We start from the raw sequence: 22,500 nt of genomic DNA on the forward strand, positions 1-22,500 counted from the left end.
TAATATAATAATTGCACCATTGCAACAAGTAATCATTACACTTCTTGAAGTAAATAACCTAACCTCAATATTTTCCTAGATATTCGTTATTCTGTGATTCTTCTCCATACTGAACTATTTAGCTTTCATAAAATTAAAACATTATTTGTAAAAAAAGAATCGAATTATCTCTGGTCGATGAGAAAATAATACCTGGTAATTGATAGCAGAAAAAAGGAAAATGCTGTTGTATGTGTTTTGACAGGCTATCATCAGTGATTACATAATGTACATGTTTGTACAATTGTAATTTATGAGCTTGTGGCACGGAAACAAGTAATAATTGTGCTTTACCATCAACTCAAAATGCATATAAGTAAATGTACACTGTAAGTAAAAGTTGTCTTTTCACTGTAACCTTAAAAAAACTTAAAGTAATTTTAGCAGATCAATCCTTAATTCAAAGGGATGGCACTTCAAGAAAGCAAGAAGAATATACTTGTTATGGACCACATACATAGTACATTGTACCTATTTTGGCCACAAATAATACAAAAAGTTCTTTCCCAAGACAGCTTCAAACTGCTGTATATGCACAGAAAGGAAACAAGAAGTAAAAGAGAACAGAAGAGACAAGTTGACAGTCAAATAATTTTTTAAATTATAATAATATTCCATCACGTGATCTGGTATTGTTGTTTTCTTTTTTGGATCTAATAATTAATAACAAAACACCCACTGCATGTGGCATGCACAAGACATTTAAATGCATACATTAATGCATTTTGTTAATAAAAGCTATGAACAGCAGAATTTTCCTGTCTACGGTAACAATGCCTGTTTCTGAAAATTCATGTTGATCAAGGATGCAAAATCACTCAAAATTTTATTGATCGTAGAGACCAGTGCTGTTTCCGCGGCACCGTGTTTATTTCTTTGACAGCTTCCGTCGTTTACACATATTTTCCAAGATAACAGGTCATTGTCGCTCCGTCACGAAATGTCGGCATACATTGTAGACTGTTAGAAGGCTTAAGTTGAACGAAATATCTTGATTTACTTTCTCGATATCGATTGCGGTGAACTTCAGAATTTAGAATGCAAAATTACTTCTCATTACTTTACCAGAAATTATATGGTCATAACAAAAATGAACGATTCTATTCCGACAAATCGTCCTCAAAAAACGATAAAACTGCATCAACGACATCCCGGTGAGTTGTGTCTGGAGGTAGCAAATAACTTACTACCGATAAGTTATTTTACGCAAGATTTTGGTCAATCACCGCATCTACTTCAAGTTGTTGCAATTGAGATTCCAGAAAACTATCGTTCTTGAGAAATAAAACATCTTCTTATGAAATCCCTGGATATTCTAACCACTGATTTTCTTTGTTAAAACATAAACAATGCATTCAATAAATTCTCACGAGAAAACTCACAAGAACTGAATCGAGGTCCCCTCTTCGCGAAGATTGCAAAAGTCTTTCCTCCTTTTCCTCCCTCTTGCTCGCGCTAGACATGCCTCCTTTCACCAATAAAACAATCTTTCACCGTCATCTATCCATCACTGCTACAAAGCGGACAGTTTGCATGAAAATACCGCAAATTTTATAATACCCGTCCGCTTCTTCTTCTTTCCAAGTTCGCGGAAGGTTCCAGTACCCAAGCCCTTTTCCGTGCTCGTTCTAGTCCTTCACAGAAAAATCACCCGACGGGAAACGTTCAATATGGCGTCTTTTCGACTTGCTAGTATTTCGAGACGAGCGATTTCCTTCCCGCTTTTGCTAGTTAGAACGATGGCGGTCGGAGAAAAAGGTAGCGGCGTTGGAAAAGTAAGCTTAGTGTTAATTATTGGTGTTCCCTCTTTTATTTTATTGTGCACACATGTATAAGGACTTACGTTTTGCGCCTCAACATGTACAAGTTCGGTGAATCGAGGTCAGTTTACACATGTATATATCTTTAGGTTGATATTTGCGTTGAACAAGTATCAGCTTTGACGGTATTGTAAAATATTGCTTGCTTTCGTCAGATTTTTCCCGAATTTCTGGTAATAAAAAGCTCGTACTATGTTCAACTCCAGCTGAGAGTCACGATTTTAACCTGAGTTCGAACGGAAAAACTTTAAAAAGAAAAAAATTACTTGTCATGTAAATTGGCTTTCCTTTAAAATTGCAGTTTCACGTCCTGCGGAAGTTTTACAACGGGAGTTATTGTTATGACTTGTGATGTAACAAGCCGGGGTGGTTCTTACGGGTTTTGTGTCGTGGGCGAAGATTAAAGGCATTTCGACATTAACCTTATATTGTTTCCTCGACGCTTTATATCTTTGTTGTTCGTAAGACATGGTTTTAAATGTTGTAGAAAAATATATATGCCGTTTACAAGCACAATTCAAGGGTTGCACGAATTACAGTCCATGCTTTCCAGTTCAGTTAATCCACACAAAATTAATGCCATAAAGATTAAACACGGACCCGTAATTTACAGTAGAGCCCGAGAAATCTAAGTTAGTTTGATATTTCTTACAGTATATCTGGTAATCCAATCTCATGTGAAAGCAAGCCATGATTTCAAGCAGGCTGTGCTGTGGAGTACATCCCAGTAATACTATGTCATAGATATAATAAGAAGCATTGTAAAATTGCAATGACATTGTTTCAAAGCAAAAGTACCCTGGATACCAGAGGAATATTTTTTCCAAGCTCTGAGACAACGCTAGTAGGACCACAATAAAATACCACTGGTGGCACGAGCCAAGATCAGTTCAAAAACTGAACTACTTCACTGATTGGACATTGCATTTGAGTGACTCTGACTGGATAAAACAAAAAACTGGTTTTCAGTGTGACATAACAAGCTCCATTGCATCACTTTGGCCCAAGGGAAAATGGCCGTATAAATTCTCTGGAATTCTGTAACCAAAGCCACTTCAATTGATAGGAAGCTTTTGAAAAGGACCAAGGAAGCTTATGACATTTCAAAGAGCTTGTTCCGATGGTCCATGTGCTACGTCAGTGCCTTTTGCTTATCGATGCGCATATGAGAGAGTTTGTAAGCTAGGACAGTGCAACTCAAGTTCATTTGACAGCGATCAAGGGAATCAACTCATTTATTAACCCTTTCACCCCCGTGGGGTTCCCCATTGACGGTTCAAATCATTTGGCGTTAGACAGAGTAAAATCTAAAAGTGGCACTCTTGGGAGTGAAAGGGTTAAAATAGGCAAGAAAAAGTGGAGCTAATGCCAACATTAATTTTGTTACAACTGTGTGAGGCAACTTCGGAACTTGGTTATGACTTATTCTCGCATTTCAAAGTCTTTCATTCTGCACTTAAGGGAGTGATCTATTTGTTTGTGAAATGCTGTTTTTAAAACACCTTCAACAATAAAGTTTTCCTCTTTGAAAATCAAATTCTGTGCAAATAAATCAAACTAACTGCAACCTAAAGTTGATGCAATATCGTTAAAATTGTTCCAAAATTATGAAACTATTGAATTGAAGAGCCTTCCCCAGGAATTTTCCAGGAATGTTTGGTGATGCACTTCATAATCATTGCATCCTATGAGAGCACTGTCATCTTAGAAAGCCAAAACTGGTTTGATGAGAAATTTGAACTGACTTTCTGTATGGAAGTGAGGCTCTTGTCTCTTGCCACTAGTGATTTTTTAATTTTTTTTTAGTCCTTGGTGGTTGCCTTTGTCTCACGTAGCATTGTCTCAGAGCTTGGAAAAAATTCCTCTTGCACCCAGGGTAAAGGAAAAATGAAGCACTTTTTAAACAATACAGTGTACATGTGTTACTTTTAGGACTTGTCACGAGGTGAACTTTATACTTCAGGTGACATGTATTAAATGGTTTAATATAGCAAACAATGTTACATTTAATCCATCCTGTGGGTATTGTTTGGTATCACTTCCAGCCAACAGAACAAACTTATTATACTGTATGCTATTTATGCGATACTTTATCTATACCAACAAACTACACAACAAATTCAATAATTTTTCTTCAAGACTTGTCTACAAAATAGGTCTCAAGAACAAAATTGAGGATATGGTAACCTAGAAATGGAAAGTACGATGACTTTGCATCTCCTCTTCAGTTAGTTTCCCTGATATTAACATAGCTACTTAGTCTAAAGTGGTATGGGGGAGGGGGGAAAATCAAGAACATTTTGATTGTAGAAAACGATATTAATAAAAGGGGGAAAAACAATACATGTTATTCATGTACGTGTAAAACCCCAATGCCTCCCATTAAGTTGAAATCCTGAATTGCAACTTCTTTGATGTATGTTTTCACCCCTTTCATGCCAGCAAAACCATTTTCATGAAAAAAGGGATTATTTTTGCTATTCATTTTCAGGGTGGTGGTGCAGGAGGAGATATAAGGTAGATAAATGAATATCAATAATACATGTACATGTACATGTTTATCGATTTAGCCAAGATTGAAAGCGCAGCCCCCATGTTGTTTAATTGTTCTTACAATAAGTTAACCTGGCTTGAGCTTGTGTTCCAATCGGAAACCAGTAGCTGGTCAACGGGGAGAAAAATTGACCTTCAGGATAGATCATGGGTGGTGGGTTCAATTCCTGCCCTGGTCAGAGTTTTTCTCTGCCCTCATATGGATCCTATTCCATTAGTAGGGCTAACGCTCACATAGTTTACATGGGTAGAAAATTAATAGCACTTTACATTACCCTTCAATATTTAATTCTGTTGAAATAGAAGTGCTATATGGCCAACGTTTGCAAAAACCCTTCCTTGTTACTTACAAACAGTTCAAATTACATGTAAGGTCACATTTCTAACAGTGTGCACAGTGGAGGATTTTTACAGATTTCTGTGAACATGTATGCTGTGTATTACTGAAAACTCACCATCCGGAGTTGTTTCCCTTCTGAGATTATGCTATTCGCTATTACAGTATTTCAGCTTTATTTATTGCTAATAAAAGTTTCATTAGGCCCTACATGTATCTCACCACCTTTCCTGTTAACCAACACTGTGGAACGTTATTATAAAGAATCCACACGCTGTTCTTGAAGAGTAGGGGGACATCCCCGGTAGTGTACTCTGTCCTCCTTTCACTTACATGTGTGGGTTGGGTGGGTGAGTGAAATCAAATTAAATATGGACTGATAGTAGCTGCCAGAGGCACCTTTACAAGCTGACATCCGATCTCCCTCTAGAGAAACAATTGTAAAAGGCCACGAGACTTTGTTATATGAGCAGTACATAAATCCTAAACCATTACACCGTGGCCAACGATATTATTTTGTAGGGTCAATAATACATTGATTGATCAAATCTGAAACTGACAAAATAACTCAAAAACAGCCAATCACAATATGACTCATTTACCTTATCTGCTATAGCTTTTGGTGGATGAAAGCACTTGAGAGACAAAACCTTGTTAAAAACGCAACTGAATGGCCTAAATTAAAACCCCAGGCTCTTTTAAGAGGGCACACACATTTTGTATCCATGGAAATGTTCAGGTTATAGCACAAGACATTTTGCCCTTAGTGCAACAAGATCTTTTGGCTGACAGAGGTATTTTTGCTATGACAAAAAACAATCTGTATTTTGTTACATTTTCCTTAGTATTATTCATTCCTAGGAGTGCAGGAGGAGCATTTGGGAAAATGGAACATGCTCATGAGGAACAGTACTTTAGAAAACTGGTACGTTTACAATTAACAATATGCAGGGTTTTTTTTAGTAAGATTTTAACTTGGGAGCTGGTTTAAGAAGAGTAACCGACTGCATAGGACAGATCTAGGGGAAGGGTGCTGGGGGTGTGCACCCCCCCCCCCCCCCCCACACTCTTCCTGGTGAAGAAGAGAAAAAGGTGTCACCAGTCAGCTACGCCATTTCTTTAAGTGGTTCACCCCCTCGGCCTAAGAAATATCCTGAATCCACCCCTACTGCATCAAAAACGTTTGCAAACTGGCCCGGGTTGCTCGAAGCGTGGTTAGCGTTAACCAGCATTAAATACCATTGAATCCTATAGGTTTTCGTACCTCTCAACCAACGGTTATTGCTAGCCAGGCTTTGAGCAACTGGCTCCTGATCGTTGGCGAAACGACCGGTTACCGCCTGGGAGCATGCCATTTTTAAAAAATATTAATGTAAAAGAGCGCTCCCAAATATGGCATTTCTAAAGCAAAATCTATGATCAAGTGTAGATAACTTCATGTTGTCACTGCACAAATGAGTTTTAATCCTAAAGTTGAAAGAATCTGTAGTAGCCGACTTCTGATTGAAGTATCTGACGCTTTTCATTGGCTGTCAGTAGTTACTGAAACCACTAAATGTTTAACTACCATGTGTGAACTTGTGTTACTTGCCAGGGTTATCTTGGACTTGGTTTGCCGTCCCCTCTAAACTTGTAACATGGAACGAATTTCAAATTTCCTCTATGCCATGTGGTATTGTTTTCAAGTAGGGGAAAGGTCTTTGTAACGGCTGGAAAAATTATATGCTGGTAAAATCGATGCTTCAGTGGAAGACTTGTTGATTCTGGAGTTTTTAATAAGTCAATTATTCTACTCAGGTTTGCTGGATATAAATTGATTATAACCAACTTGGAGCTACCCGCCTCGTTGGTTATCTATCAGATCACTTCATATCCAGCGCACCCTCGTTGAATAATTGTTAAATATCCTCACAGCCGTGCAATCATTCTTGCATTATTATCTTGTTTTTAGTCATATTTTTACCCTATCATCACGGTTTTCATTGACAGCCAGCTAAAGTCGCCACTCAGGCAAATTGAAAATGGCACCTACAGCTATCGAGAACTTCCCCCAGACATTACATTTAACATGCAATATGTGCCAAAAAACACTGACCTTGGATGGGCCAAGCTGTGCGATGAAAAAATAAAAGAATCTTGCTCAAAAATGCACATTTTTTAAAAGAGGGAGGACCAAATTTTAAATATTCCCCGGAAGAGCATGCCCCAGATCCCTGTAAAGATGTGCGCATTCAAGGCATACATGTATGTTCACTGCTCCGCCTTCTCCTTAAATTTTGCCACTTACTTGCACTGTTAATGAAACCCCTGGCCCATTACAGCTTCAGGTGTCTGTTTCTCGAACGTCCCAAAACGTCTTTGGGCCTTAAGCGCCATATGTGAAACTGTGATTTGTCAGTTTTGAAAAACTGGTCTTTTAACATGTGTTCAAGATAACGAAACGGCGCAAAATGATTGTGAAGTTTAATAAAAGACTTAAAACCCGTCGTTTTTAAGAGAACAGAGGAGAATTGTGACAATTGATTTTCTCAGCATAGGCCCGAATAGTGTGTTTGTGTTTTGACCGCAAAAAAAAGTTTCACTATAGACCAAATTCATAAATGGCGGCCAAAAAATATTCTTTTGTTTATGTGCAAATTAGACTCACTAGCCTCGTATGCATGCACAAAATACAAAAGAAATGTTGATTGAAAGCGAGGCCAGTGAGTCTAATTAGCACATAAACAAAAGAATACATTTTATTTTTGCCCTCCATTTATGCATTCGGTCTATACACTGAATATCTAACTCGTTTTTTTGATGAAACAGCAAGAAGAGCAGCTTAAGGGAATGAAGAAACATCTTGATGAAACCATGGGACATATCGAGAAAGAAATCGAACGACACGAGGAAGCTATTCGCCAGCACCGTGAAGTCCTAGAAACACACAAGAAAAGAATGGATGAATTGCAGGAAGGAGTTTCTTCAGATGATGAAAAGAAGTAAATGCAGTGACATTGTATCGCCTGCTTGTTTTGGGAGATTCTTGATGGCTAGTTCTTCGTGCATCGATATTTTTTTATGGAAATATCCTGGGTATGCCATTTTCAGTACAATAAAATGTCAGTTGTCATAGTCTTGAGAACGAAATAAAATGGAATACTTCATTTCTTTGGAATCCTATCGCCCGTTTTTTTTCTGAATTTATCATCGAATCCTCGCGTGTAATTCCCTACAGGTGAATTTTACTCAATTTGCTTTTTTCAACCTCTTCCCCAGGGTCTCCATGCAATCCGAGGGCCACCCGGATTCCTTTACAAAGGGCGGATTGTTCACGTTTTCAGTGTCACATTAACAGTCGAATCTTCTTCCCAATGAATGGTGGACCCTTCAGATTACAAATGGAAATTCTAGATGGTGGATCTAGCATCCCACCGGGGGGTAGTAATATTTTGTTTCCTAACAACATTTACAATAGATCCTCCCTTTCCCTCCCGAGTGTGAGATTTTACTCTGTCTAACAACAGTCTCTTTTACTCTGTCAATGGGGGTCGCTGTGGGGGAAACGGGTTAAAAACGTCTAGGTCCACTCAACAACCATGTCCCCTTCAATGCTTCGGAAACAGGGCAAGCACTAGAAGGGCTGAGTTACTCAAAACATAGTTGCCCCTAACACCTAACATGCACTATTGCTCGGAGTGCAGGTATGGCGCAGTGGTGAGGGCACTCGCCTCCCACCCATGTTGCCCGGAGTTCAATCATTCCCAGAATTGGCGTCATATGTGGGTTGAGTTTGTTGGTTCTCTACTCTGCACCGAGAGGTTTTCTCCGGCTACTCCGTTTTCCCCTTTGCTCAAAAAACCAACATTTGACTTTTTTTGCGTTAATTGTTGATTTCAGCTTACAGTGTTCCCAATTTACCATTTCCGACTTGCTGATTGTCTCAGTTTCGATGTGAGTCTTGGTGCTCATTGTAAGGGAAATGAGTTTGATTTTCATGAGAATACGCAACTCATTTCCATTTGAATGGTTGTGCCCCAGGACTCGCTTTGAAAATGAGGCATGTATAGCAACTCGGAAATGGGCTTTTAGTGCTCCAGCGCTAGAACGACTGAGTTAAATAAAGTTCCTTTTCCTTTCGTTTCCCTTACTAGTCATGGTATCTAGCCCTAGATAGCACTAAGCAAGCTTTGAGCAACTCGGCCTAGGATAGGCCATAAGGCCTAGAATAGACTTAGCCTGCAGGCTCTTCTGTTGCAACTCATTCTCGAGACTGCTATTACGATACGATAATTATATAGTATCAACCGGCTTTGAATATACATGTACCATTATCATTATTTCATGACCCCGACAGTTGGAAAGGAATTCTGGGAATTTAACATTTTCTTTTAAAATAACCCAGATATCATGACTCGGGAATCGAACGTACGATTATTAGCTCACCTGTCACCGCTCCTAACCACTAAACCACCGAGTTGCCGTTTGCTTTGACAAAATTCTTAAACACAATAATCAAATTTATTTGTCACAACACCGGGCTGTAAACGTGAGATAATTAGCAACTGTTTACCGAAGTGGAGGTGGCTAGTGGTGGATATCTACCGAGCCGCAAAGATAATGTAGCACAAAAAGATGATTTTAATTCATTTATTTCTGCAAAGATTACAACATTTTCGGGCTCAAATTCCGCGCGAATTGCTCGGAGGTGAATAGTTAACAACCATTCACCGAAGTGGAGGTGGCTAGCGGTGGATACTCACCGAGCCGCGAAGCAGCGAGGTAAATATCCAACGCTAGCTACCGACACTGAGGTGAATAGTTGTTAACTATTGTGAGATAATATACAGCACAAAAAGGTAATTTGGATGTTTTCTTCACTTGTCACGAATCCAAATCGGGTCGCCATTTTTTCCCGATTTGCTCGGAGGTAAATAGCACAGAATATTCGGAGTTTTACGAGCCAATCAGCGCCCACGTTCAACGCTATCCGCGGTTTTAGTATATACTAACAAAGGAAATCCAGAGTTTGAGTAGCCAATCAGCGCGCGCGTTCAACGCTATCCACAGTTTTGGTATATACCAACACTCGCTAACAAATTATTTTAGACAACAAACGAGATAGGTCCGGCCACACTTAAAAACAAAGCTAACCATTTTGAAATCACAGCGCTTAGGCTTAATCATTGATGAATTACAGTGATCCTATTCTAGATCAACGATGAAATGATATAAGAAATGAATCACATATTGAACTGCGGATATGAAATCAAGTGAAGCTATGATCCTCGCAGTTATGAACGCAATTTTGGCAATTGCGTAGAGATGCCGGGAAAATTCAGGACTTCTACGCAATTGCTAAAATTGCGTTCATAACTGCGAGGATCATAGCTTCACTTGATTTCATATCCGCAGTTCAATATGTGATTTATTTCATATTTATTCCAGGGTTTACTATTTCTCCTTTTTCTTTTTATCTGCTACCACAAGTCCTGGGACTTAGACCAGTAATTAGCATATATTCATCAAAGTGGAGGTGGCTAGTGACGGCCATTCACTAACCACCGACACATGAGGTGATTAGTTGTTTTAGTATATACTGAAACAGTGAGATAATATACTCATTTATTCCTGCAAAGATCACAACATTTTCGGGCAAATATTTCACGCGAACTGCGCGAAGGTGAATAGCAAACGATATCCGGAGTTTGAGTAGCCAATCAGCGCGCGTGTTCAACGTTATCCACTGTTTTAGTAGATACTAATTATGATTATCATATATTCAACGCTGGGTGATATGGTAACATTTTCGTAATAGAGGTTTTGCACGACAGCCATCTTGCATGGCAGGAACAATGAAAATGTTTTGCATTAGAAAGAAAATTTGTTCCCATGGGAAAAAGAATCTATTGTTCCTGTCATGCAACATGGCTGCCGTGCAAAACCTCTATTCGAGAACATGTTGTCCGTTGAAATGGCGTCGAAATGTAGGGACTTGGTTATTAGTTTCGAAAGGAAGTAACCAAGCCCCTATATTTCGACCGAGCGCCATTCTGCTTGCAGGCTAGAGTAGACTTTAACTTAGCTTTTTTTTTCTTCCAAAAAAATAGTACAAATTATTGGGTGATAAGAACGTTAATACCGGCACCCCTTCATTCCTTGCAAAGACTAGGCCAAAACTAAAGATTTTTGCCTCGGTCATAACTAGTTTTCAGTGATCACAGGGGCGGATTTAGGGGGAGGGTGCAGGGAGTGCGCCACCATTCATTTTTCCTCTTCCTCAGCGTTTCAATCGCCTATTTCTTCCGCCCAGTTTTCCTCACTATGGCCGCCTCCCACCTTTTTCTTTTTTTTTTCTGTTTTTGCTTTAAATTCGTTGGCCAGAATGTTGTAGATGTGGCGGGTGTTCGAGCATCATTTCTTTTCGCGGTCTAGCACAAAATGCTATGACAATCTTGATCACACGTTTTAAGATATGAAACGAAGGGCTAAACTCATCGCTTTAGCGATTACTAGTTTTTGGTCAGCTCTTACGTGCAGAAACAAACTAGACCGATTCCTTTGAATGTAAATGCACCCTTTTCACGCTAAAGAAAACAAGTGAACAGCTTCAAGGCATGCAAGATAATTAACACTCAACGAGACTACATTACTTAGTGTGTTTTCCAATACAATCACGACCACATTTAACCTTATGACAGGTAAGTATAAGCAAGGCCACGATGTTTCCCCTTTGAAATGTCTCGGTTTCAAATGGGTGAACTCAAAAGGGCTCAGTATCACAACTGGAGCGAACTTCAGTGCATGACTCAGAATTTGCTGATGCGGGGAGGTGGTGAAGCAAAACTCAGCGTGGTGGACTTTCATGTCGTCAGTGGACAAGATAACAGTCACCCCTCTTGGGTTGAAAATGTACCCACGCTGGGCTATTGTATGCCGGTATGTATGTATGTATGTATGTTCCCTTTACTGAATGTGCGTGCGTACACTTCGTAATCCGCGACTCCAGTGCGTACCATATGGAAGATAAAATGACTTTTTTGATCAATATTAAAACGATCAAAATCTTACGTTAAATTGACAAGGGTGGAACTGAGTTGTGTGTAAGAAAGCGATCTGTATCATATGGTCTAGGGGCGGACATTTCTCTCCCTCACTGGCTTCCGGGGGGTAGGTATTTAAAAGCAGCGAAGGACCAACCGCGTCACGAACGCGACGTGCCGGTCGAAATCCCTGGCTTAATCGTCAGGTATGACGCTCTGGCGCGATGTCCAAAGATACTGCTAATGGCTCCCCCTTTTCTTTCTGGTTCGCACATCTCGTCAGCGCATTCGAAAAATGTTCTGGCTTTCCTGTACCTACCATACCAAAAGAGATGCTGGTTTTTACAAGGAATTGACATTTCAGTTGATTCTACAGGCATAAACGTAACGTAAGAACGGTCTCTAGTCTTCACGCACCGTTGATGCTATCCGGTTGATGCACAGGACACAGATAGATCACCCCGCCGTTTATTTTAGAACATTTAGCGTGGCGGTCGAGGCTTGGAAGAATAAAGAGGAAGAAATTGAATATTTTTTGGCCGGATAGCATCAACGCTTCAATGTCCTTGTACCTATATTATAATAGCAATATTTTCCCCTAATTCGTAAGTCTGTTATAGCGCTTGTTCAGCGCTATTATCACATTCATTAATTCAGTACGTTCAATGCACTTTTCAAGGACTGAAATCATAACTTGGTACAGTTTTCTCGGCCGGTATTTTCAGGTCGAAATTCATCAAAAGGGCATATATCAGTTGGAAATAATAATAATAATAATAAAAATAATAATAATAATAATAATAATAATATTTAATATTTATATTGCGCATTTTCTATAAGAATAATCAAATGCGCATGATAGACATTACAATAAATTTTAAAATAAATTAAAAATACAACATACTTACAATTACATTGGAATCAAAAAGACGAAACCTACACTATTTACAGTTAGAAAAGTAATTTGCTGAAAAAACTGTAAAAATGTAAATATAAAATAATTGTACTAACAAAATTCCTTGCTGAATAAAATTGTCTTAAGTTTCTGTTTAAAATCACTTGTGTGCAAGCAGATCTAATGACTTTGGGAAGACTATTCCAAAGCCGTGGCGCTGCCGCCATGAAGGATCGATCCCCCATGGTAACTTTGTAAAACGCTTTGGGGTGCTCAGAAGAATTCCCTTGTTATTTCGTCGTAAATCGTAACGGGATGGCGGTAAGACGGAAATTAAATCAATTAGATATTTAGGAGCTGAGCCCTGGAGTACTTTAATGGTGAAGAAAAGGATTTTGAACTCGATACGTAGTCGGATAGGCAACCAGTGAAGTTGCTGAAGGAGCGGCGTAATATAACAGTGTTTAGGCGCGCAGAAGATCAATCGTGCACTAGCGTTCATGACACGTTGGAGTTTTTGTATATCATGGTCAGGAACTTCATAGAGGAGACTGCTGCAATAGTCTAACCTACTGGTTATAAATGCATGAATCATCATTCAAGAGTGTGATCATTATGAAATAAAAGCCACTGCTTTCGAGCCTAGAAGGCTCATCAGGCCGGCGCTTATCTCCGGTTTCCATAGCATGAAGCGACTAGGAGTATCTATACTCCCCCCTGGATGGGATGCTAGTCCATCGCAGGGTTACCCCCAGCATTACGCCGGTACCCATTTATACACCTGGGTGGAGAGAGGCACCGTGAGAGTAAAGTGTCTTGCCCAAGAACACAACACAATGTCCCCAGCCAGGCCCCGAACCCGGACCACTCGATCCGGTGTCGAGCGCACTAACCATGAGGCCACCGCGCCTCTCACAATCAGTATGAAATAGACGTAAAAAATTCAATTGGGTCGAGTTTTGAATAAACGATAATGAATACTGCGTTTGCGCATGCTTAAACCTTTAAAAACATATTCTTTGTACCATTCTCGTCACCAGAGCCTCGGTTCGACCTAAGGCTCTGGGAAACTCTGTGTAGGATAACACGAGCCGTGGGGTTCTTACAGCCCAAAATTGGCTATTTGAACCCTACGGCGCTTGCTCACTCCTCGTGCTGACGACATGAATGCACCAATTAGAGCCTCTTTTGATTGTTCTTCACGAAAATCAACGAGAAGACACTTTAATTTGTTTTAGGATTCCCCAGAGCTCTTCTCTCCCTCAGTCAAGAGAAAAGCCCTGGGGTCAAGATTGGCTTTGTACTTGGTATATTTTTATAAATTGTAACACAAAGAACTGATTCAACGTCCCAACTAATGACACTATTTTCTTGAAGTAAATCAATGCAAAACACCGTATTTATTTTTATTTCATTTCCTTTGGCTATGGAAATGTTAGCCGCACAACAAACACAAACACAATACAAGTTGACGTCCGATCTCACCCTTGTAAACCGCCATAAGACTGTGATATGTGCGGTACATAAATCCTAAACCACACAATCAATTCTGTACTCAAATGGGCATCAATGATAAGCTGCTTTCCTTCACAACCTGGTAAAGGTAAACTTCTCAAAATATTTCCCATTCATTTCCATTCGGTCGCGGATTCATACAGTGGGTTATTCACAGCAAACTTGGAAAATAAAGAAGAAAAAAATCAGTCATCATTTCCTCGTAATTCCCATACATTTACATGAACGTTAGAATACGAAGAACTAAAATCAAACGACAAAAAAATGCAACACAACGAGAGAATTCCCACGGCTAGTCATCACCCATGGATGCAGTCCCCAGGCATACCCCTAGGGTCACAAACCCACAAGTAGGAGCCTCCCTATGCACTATATACTTGAGTCAACCTTTACGCGCATCTTTCTATTTTTAAAATGAAACCTTCGGCAGGAGACTTTCAATTACATCAATTTACATTAATTTTGCACAATTTGCATATTGCAGATTGCCCTTTTTGTTTTCGTTTCTAAATAATTTTTTTGTATTCTGATTGGCCATTCTAAACAGTGCATGCAGAGCCGAAGATGAGCGCAAAGGTTGACTCATAGGGGTTGTATGGGAAAGGCAAGCTCCTACTCATGGACCCCTGCTAGGGTACTTTTCTGTCGTTCGGCGATCGAGAATATCCCGATCTCATTCCCCACGGGGTGAGGAATACGATCACTACTATAGGGTAGGATGGGAAAATGAAAACGAAAATAGTGGTAGAGTCGGAGGCCGACGTCACGTTTACGTAAATAAATGTGCAGTTTTCAGATCTCTGAATGACTGAGTAGCTAATGAGGTGGTCCCGTCTGAAGCCACTGTGGTGAGCCGTTCAATTATAGTCCGTAATAGAAGTTTAAGAATCGTTATCTTTTCCACGAAGGCGACGTTTCGTGACGTTGACACCGTACGCCAAGGGACGATTTAAGTGAAGTGATTTCTAATTTTCTCAAGAGCGGGCCTCTTGTGGGGCATGTCCTTAAATCCCCCTAGGAGCTAGGGTCCACCGAATCCCTGGGGAGTAAATCCTAGATTCGCCCTAATATGGGAATAAGAGCCGGCCACATTTCGAAATGATACCAAATAAGTATCAATAATGTCAATGAGCTTAATCTTTACTATGTTGTAACTTCTCACCACAGCTTTATCACTGAATTCGTCGCATGCTTTAGGTGAATTTTGCAGCGAATCAAGTTCGTCCATCTCCAAATGGTCGTCCAGAATAACAGGAGCAAATGTACAACTTTGTTTCCTTAAGCAAATAGAATTGGACAGATTGAACAGTCCGTTTTATTCTGCGACAAATATGCCGCATAACATAATTTTGCTTTTATACCGCTTAATAAGACTCGGGAAAACGGCCTCGACATCTGTTCGATTTTGTTGAACGATGTTGAACGATGTTGACTACTGGGGTGGGCAAACAGTTTCAACATATCACCAACATTTGATTCAACAAAGCTTCAGGAGAGGCCCGGTATGCAGTCCCAGGCGGCAGCCGCGGTAGTTACTATGGATACGGACATGATACGTCCGTGAGAGACCTATTATTGTGCAAGTGCATAGCTAAGAATGTTGAAGAGGAAGCCCAAACTTCATTCAGCATTCGAGATAACGGAAATGTTGATTGGTTGTTAAAGCAAAGTTTAAACTCTTGTAAACTTATTCAACTTCCATTCAAGATGTTTCAACACGGTGGGCAAACAGTTTCAACATCGCTGTTCAACAAAATAGGCCAGTTTCGTATTCTAACGGTTAGACTGGATCTAGCATGAAATGGAGGCTCATGCGAGCAAATTTTAAATTTGCATTTGAAAAGATTTGCCCGCATTAGCCTCCATTTCGTGCTAGATCCAGTCCAGCCGTGAGAATTCGAAAATGCTCTATTGAGCGAGGTAGGAGTTGTGCGTTGAATTGTCCTTTGCATAACAACGTCAACGAAAAGTTTACAGGGATTTTACACAAAAAGACCGCTAAGGAAACAAACAGCATCGTAAGAAGGACGGAAATGAAGAGTGAGAATAAAACAACAACAACCAACCGAAGCCCTACGAATTGTATTACTTTGATACGAAATCATGTATTTACAAATTGCTACAGTGTCCACTTTAAACTCACTTTTTATTCCGTCTGAAGATAAGGAACAGGACAGCAATCAGGATAAACAGCAATAAAATTGAGAGTCCCACAGCTAATGGAATGATCAAGCTGCTTTTTGGCTTCCCTGTGTATGCATAAACACATGAGACAATTAATTTGAGAAAATCTAAACAAAAAGAATTCGAATGCTAGATAACGGGAAAACGGATCAAGAACAATTATCCTTTTTCAAGTATGGATACCAATGAATTTTTCCAATAAAAGTTCCGATAAATTCTCACATAAATGCTTGTGAAGGAAGCTCCTTTTTTGCAGAAACAAAACAATAGGGCCGTTTATACGAGAGAAAATAAGCCGCGGCTTACTCTGGCCGCGGCGTACATAATAAGCGAAAGGAACTATTTATACGAGTATAAACTCCAAGGCCAGGATAAACTGCGACTTGAGAAAGCCGTGAACGTAGATTTTGTACCATTTATACGGTGTGTTCGCGTCTTATGTAAGCCGCGGCTTAATATGAAGGATCAGTGTGTAACCAACACATAAGCAATGACAGAAGGAACAGAAACAAAGAAAAGGGCACAGTGCCATGTAAGGAGCATATTTCTGGAATATTTATCTCATTTTTGTTTAATACCCATGCCGGTTTGAAAGGCGTATATATAAACGTTTAGAACATATGATATATATCTATGTTTAGAATATATATTTTTAGTATTGAAGAAGCCCGAATGGGCGAAACGTCCACTTGAATTAAAGACCTCCCACCTATAGTATTATATAGATACTGATGAAATACCATATCTTCACCGCGCGCATTTTTTTCTTTCACATGTGAGAATATAGGTGTCGTCATAGCATAGTAACGAACACCATTAGGCAATACGCGAGCTTCCTCTTCATTGTAAGATACTTTTGTGCTTTAATATAATTTTTCTCTTCTACATTAACATTTTTATTGCAAAAGTTTAAATTATCGTGATTTGTTTTTCATAACTTTCATACCTTGTTTCATGTTACACATCATGCGTGTTTTAGCGGTTGGTGACCACTTTTTCATTATTTCGAAAATGAGTAAAACAAAGTTGTTTTAAATCTAGACATTTCATCAATATCTATATAATAAACGGACACTTTCCGCACTTGAAGATAAAATTCGTATCCCCAAGCGGCCATGCAATATCCTCTGTATATACTGCAGGATGTCAATAAGATGCAACTTATGTACACTCGAGAAATACTACATAATTTGCCACCCGGAGCTCGTCACGCTCAACAAACGGTCAGAACTAGCAAGCGGCTGTAGGCATGGAAACAAATTCCTTCTAAAGAAATTGTAATTCACAATTACACGCATGAGCAGCAATACAAACCACTATGTAGAAATAGTAATCATTGTAAAATCCTGAAGAGTAGGACATGGTCCTACGAACAAATCTGCCGATTACGGAATGTAGTCATTTATCTTTAAGAGGGTCTCTCGAGCCGATAGCGCATCTCTGCCCCCTGGAGATTCACAGTCCAAGCCTCGGCGAAATGTAGTTAATCAATGCACTTTGACGGGACCAAGGACGGTCAACCGTGTTTGAGAAATCGGACCATCAATGTTTGAGAAAAACATTTTATGCCTAAGCGGGATTTGAACCCACGTCCCCCTGATTACCGGTTGGGTGTGATCACCACTACACTATCAGAGCAACCATGCTACATTGAGTTCAATGTATTTCAGAGAGGAGCATTGACAATAATAATTAAATGGTTCAAGACATATTTATAAATTATTCTTCTCTTCTGATTTAAGCTTTGGCTTCCATTCATACAACCTTGGAGTCATTTTTCCTTCCATTTCATTACAACCAAACCCTAATAAGTGACCACCGCCCTCCGTCTTCTTAATCCAAATGAAGTGTGATAGTCAGAGCGAGAACAAATAGAGGCCAGACCTGTTTGTTTTGCCACCGTAACCTTGATGCTTGATTGAGCAAGGACTTGAGTACTGGCAACCCCAAACGCCTTTTCTGTGGAGTAAATTATAAAGATACCCAAAGCATTTCATCAGGTGACTATAAACAAAGCTCTGTTGTTTTCGGAGATAAGGTGATGTTCTATGTTTGTCTATGTTTTGTCCCAGGTTTGGTTCTATGTTCATTTGGCGCATTCCCATGAGCTGTTAGAGCAAGTTTCAATCGATTTTCGTAAAACCAAAACCAAAGTAATTACTTTGGCCAATCAAAAAGGACGGAGACTATCCAGCAAACCAATTAAAACTCGAAAAAACCAATCATTGAGTGAAGTAATGCAAAACCAAAGAAATTCGCTAATTACTTTCGACACTCAATTGAAAACCGCTCTATAGAAGCGATGTACCAACATTATTTTGAGACTGTTTTGTTTAATTTCTTGACCGTTTCGGATTAAGTGAATGTTTTGCTAAGAGAAGGCGTCTTCTGAGCATAGCAAACAAACACCGGGCATAACATTTAACAACTCTTTCAGAACAATCATGCCACGGTCTGCGTTCTGTGCGAAAAATGTGATGGTAATTAGTTCAACTATACGTATGAATGAAAATTAATTTTCATAAGAAAAACTTTGCACTTAGACTCGCTTTGAAGAGGAGGCAGACTAGGACATGAACTTGGAAATAGCCTATTTAGATCCAAGCAGTATTGCGGAACAATATGCTGTTTGCCTCGGTTTCAAAGCGAGTCCTGGTGCACAACCATTCAAATAGAGATGAGTGGTGTATTTTCATGCAAATGCAACTCATTATCATTTGAATGGTTTAGCACCAAGACACATTTCGAATCAGAGACAAACAGCAACTCGGAAATGACCTATTGTCGCATGAACCTACTTTAACGGCACAGCGACCACGAGTCTCCTTTGCCTCAGTGGTTAAGCATCCGAACTTGTAATTGGATTGGATGGACGTTGGTTCGACTCCTGCCGAGGAGCCCTGGGGTTTTTTTCCGAGTATCCCCGAGTCACGATGGAAAATGAATCTCCTCATTTCATTCACTGGGGTTAACATCTATCAGAGTGGAAGGGCTTCCAAACTAGTAATCGGAAAATCGTTGGTTCGACTCCTGCAAAGGAGCACTCCCATTTTTTTCCAAAAGAACTTGACAAGATTATTCAATCTCCGGTTCATTCCTATTCTCTGGTATTCCCAACAAACAGAATCTCAAACAGGATTAGAACCCATCCGTAACACCGCTGGGATGCTCAGTCACGGTTTTCGTTTGAGGCCAGAGGTCGGAAGTTTCGTCGGGCGATTTCCCATTCCATGTTCGGTACTTTGATACCTATATTTGAGGGGTTTGCTTTATTTTTTATTATATATATATTTTTACTTACTCTTTAAAGAGAATTTGAGTGAACTGCAGTCTTGCCTGGGAAACTACTTCTTGGTTTCCAGAAACACTGGAAACAGCGTTTGTGAGTGGGGGCATGGTCTGTGGGATAGACCTAATCGGCTAACTCAATGTTGTACCCAATTCAAACCCTTTGGGAATAAAATGTTTTGTTCCAGGTATTTCCATATCATTTAAATATGAACGCTACATTATCATGCAAATACAATACACAAAGAATCTTAATCCCGGAGGATTTGAATTGGGTACAACATTGAGTTAGCCGATTAGGTCTATCTACAGAGTCGTGAATCGACAATTTTCTCAAATGGAACTACAGATCTATAGATCTTTATATAATAACCCACGTTATTCTCGCATTTTGATTGGTTCTTGCCCATGATCTATTAGAGGACAGACGCACGATTGATGTCATGCACCATCAGCTTTTATGCGAATAACGTTTTAGATTCCATGTTGTCCAGTAATTGATCATAAAGACGTCAAAATGTGGTAAGAACATCAGTGACACACTCGGCTATCGCCTAGTGTGCCACTTTATTGTTCTTCCCACATTTTGACGTCACCTGTGATCTATTACTGAACAGACGCACGGCAACATGGAATCTATTTGTTAAACAAATATGTAGCTATATAAGGTAAAGGGAAGAAGGGAAGGATTTGGACTAGTTTCACATCCTTAACACGGGAGCATTAAACAATTATAGTCGCATTTAAAAGAGTTTGTTTTGTATCCAGGACTAATTGTAATAGAATATAGGACAAGTTAAACAAAAAGAAAAATATATATTGCTCTTAAAACAATGAGACCTTCTGGATGCTAAAATTCAAAGTTTTTGTACAGACTTCACCTGAAGTAATCATTTCTCTTAAATTCTGGGCAGCCATCTGTGCCTTTCGGCCTGTGCAAGCAAAGGATAAAGAAAGAACAATCATTATTGGATGAAATATTGCAGGTCGACTGCTCGCCGGGTATGCATATGTTGAGAACGACTGTGGACGCGCCCTTTGCCATTCTCTGGTGTTCAATTTCCCAATTCCCTTCCTGCCTTTCCTCTACTTCTTCCCTGCGTACCAATTGCTTTCTTGCGAGCAGAAATTCCTTTACAATGCCGAATTGCACTTTTCCATTCCCGGTGTGCACTAATTCAGATCTCTCCCGCTGATTCGCCACTTCTCCTTCCGTCCATGCTTCCATGAATTCGTCAACGTTGCAGAATTTCCCTTCCTTTAAGACTGTCTACATATACCATGTGGGATTATCAAATATTCGGAGAAATATAGAGACAGAAGAGGGAGGGGGGTGCCCGAATTATTTTGACTGCAATGTTCTCAAGTCGAGTTCCATTGACGTCTACAAGTGGACGTCCTGTGCTAATTGATGCCTGCATCTTTGGGAAACAGATCAGGACACCTCCCTCCCTGTAAGCCTCACTTTCTCTTTCAAATGTGTACTAGGACTAGTATTCTGACAACTACAGCAATCAACGCATTGGCTTGACTATAACGTCTGTTTTGATTGACAAAACCCGTTCAAGTATGACCTGCAGAGTCGTCATAGACAGGTTGACGTCCTTGGAAACATGTTCCAATTGCTGTACAACGGCTTAAAACAGTTGTGCGAAAGAAGTGAGCAAGTGTCTCTTTATCCCAAAGATTGGTCAGACAGCTCGCACGAGAAGTTCGATTTCATAGAAAACTATTTTTAGAAATTCGGATTGAACTGTGCCTTGGAATTATGGATCCTATGCCCCAGACTTGAAATCTAGAAACACGTTGTTGGGACCCATTAAAATGTTACATCGTTAACATTTACTGCTATTACATAAAAGACAACATTCAGATGCTTTACGTTCAACTAAATACCGTTTTCCTCATCTGTCAACACCATCTGAACAAACCCTTTTTCTGTTTTGGAAGTCCCCAAACTGACTCCATCATATTCCTGAAAAAACAAAACGTAAATCAACGTTAGTGCCAAATTAAATACTTCCAAAGCAAGGAGTTCTGACAATTAACGTCACATGCCAGGTAGCAAGGTAAAATACATTATATCAAACCTCGAACTTCGTTATTTTGCAAAAACCGGTCAGTATTGGAAATATTTCTGATTGCTAGCCAAACAATGATATGCCTTTGTATACTATGAATATTTTAGCATATTTGCATGAGCCTACCGGGAGTCAGAATCGGAGTAGATGAAAACTATCCTAGGTCAAGGGCGGATCTAAGATTTTGGCTAGGGGGTGCACATGTCAGACGGAAATGCACAGGAAGCCCAATCTTTATATGTTAGACAATGTATAATACTTGCTTTTAAGAGGGTTAGGGCTGTAGTAGGATAGTAGCTTGACAAGCGATGGAAAGGTCAAATGGCGGAAAATGGAATGACAATGAGGCTGTGTTAATTGGTGGTTTACGCTGACCACTGCTACGAAAGCAAACTGGTGGCGCAAAAGATCTAACTAATTGGCAAGCATTCACTTCTGGCAACATTTTATTCCGCCAAAACTCCGAAAACTAGCGGTTTTAAGACACAACGGACCGCTGTCTGTTATTTAGGTTTTTTATTTCGTTTGTAAATTTTAGAATTTTTAACTAAAACGTTTTTTGTTTGGGTAACCGAGGTGCACGTGAACCCAGTGCACCTCCCCTAGATCCGCCCTTGACTTGGCCCACTTTACTTGAATTTTGAGTGGACCTAAATAAAGCCAACACCGCCTGTCAACTTCAGATGTCGTTATGCCGTCGTATTGTAAAAACAAAGATGCCTCTAAACATCTCTGTATGTCCTCTCATGTAACGAAAAGATATGAA

General features: G+C 39.7%; 3 protein-coding genes across 3 annotated transcripts in view; 1 reads left to right on the top strand and 2 right to left on the bottom strand.

Moving 5' to 3' along the window:
* LOC138031315 (oxysterol-binding protein-related protein 1-like) overlaps nucleotides 1–1,633 on the bottom strand; it is a 41,084-nt gene extending 39,451 nt beyond the window's left edge. The window contains exon 1 of the mRNA XM_068879024.1: nucleotides 1,422–1,633. Coding sequence (XP_068735125.1) covers nucleotides 1,422–1,502 — 81 coding nt within the window. The 5' untranslated portion in view covers nucleotides 1,503–1,633. The remainder of the gene's footprint in view (nucleotides 1–1,421) is intronic.
* Nucleotides 1,634–1,676: 43 nt separating this feature from the next.
* LOC138031316 (ATPase inhibitor mai-1, mitochondrial-like) lies at nucleotides 1,677–7,906 on the top strand. Its single transcript, XM_068879025.1, has 4 exons — nucleotides 1,677–1,814; nucleotides 4,351–4,376; nucleotides 5,611–5,674; nucleotides 7,558–7,906. Exons 1-4 carry the CDS (start codon nucleotides 1,710–1,712, stop codon nucleotides 7,732–7,734), a joined length of 372 nt encoding a protein of 123 aa, XP_068735126.1. The 5' UTR covers nucleotides 1,677–1,709; the 3' UTR covers nucleotides 7,735–7,906.
* Nucleotides 7,907–14,038: 6,132 nt separating this feature from the next.
* LOC138032375 (protein amnionless-like) overlaps nucleotides 14,039–22,500 on the bottom strand; it is a 25,412-nt gene continuing 16,950 nt past the window's right edge. Inside the window, exons 10-15 of the mRNA XM_068880042.1 lie at nucleotides 21,550–21,628; nucleotides 20,535–20,585; nucleotides 18,250–18,324; nucleotides 16,325–16,430; nucleotides 15,344–15,458; nucleotides 14,039–14,342 (exon numbers count right to left, since the gene is read on the bottom strand). Of these exons, the coding sequence (XP_068736143.1) occupies nucleotides 14,295–14,342; nucleotides 15,344–15,458; nucleotides 16,325–16,430; nucleotides 18,250–18,324; nucleotides 20,535–20,585; nucleotides 21,550–21,628 (474 nt within the window). The 3' untranslated portion in view covers nucleotides 14,039–14,294. The remainder of the gene's footprint in view (nucleotides 14,343–15,343; nucleotides 15,459–16,324; nucleotides 16,431–18,249; nucleotides 18,325–20,534; nucleotides 20,586–21,549; nucleotides 21,629–22,500) is intronic.

The sequence above is a fragment of the Montipora capricornis genome, chromosome 14 (genome assembly GCF_036669925.1).
Source record: "Montipora capricornis isolate CH-2021 chromosome 14, ASM3666992v2, whole genome shotgun sequence".
NCBI classification, from domain to species: domain Eukaryota; kingdom Metazoa; phylum Cnidaria; class Anthozoa; order Scleractinia; family Acroporidae; genus Montipora; species Montipora capricornis.

Bases quoted from the DNA above. Each gene is read 5' to 3' on its own strand.
- LOC138031316 (XM_068879025.1), top strand. From the start codon at position 1,710: ATGGCGTCTTTTCGACTTGCTAGTATTTCGAGACGAGCGATTTCCTTC. The intron at 1,815-4,350 runs GTAAGCTTAGTG...ATTCATTTTCAG, and splicing joins AAGGTAGCGGCGTTGGAAAA to GGTGGTGGTGCAGGAGGAGA. The intron at 4,377-5,610 runs GTAGATAAATGA...ATTCATTCCTAG, and splicing joins GGTGCAGGAGGAGATATAAG to GAGTGCAGGAGGAGCATTTG.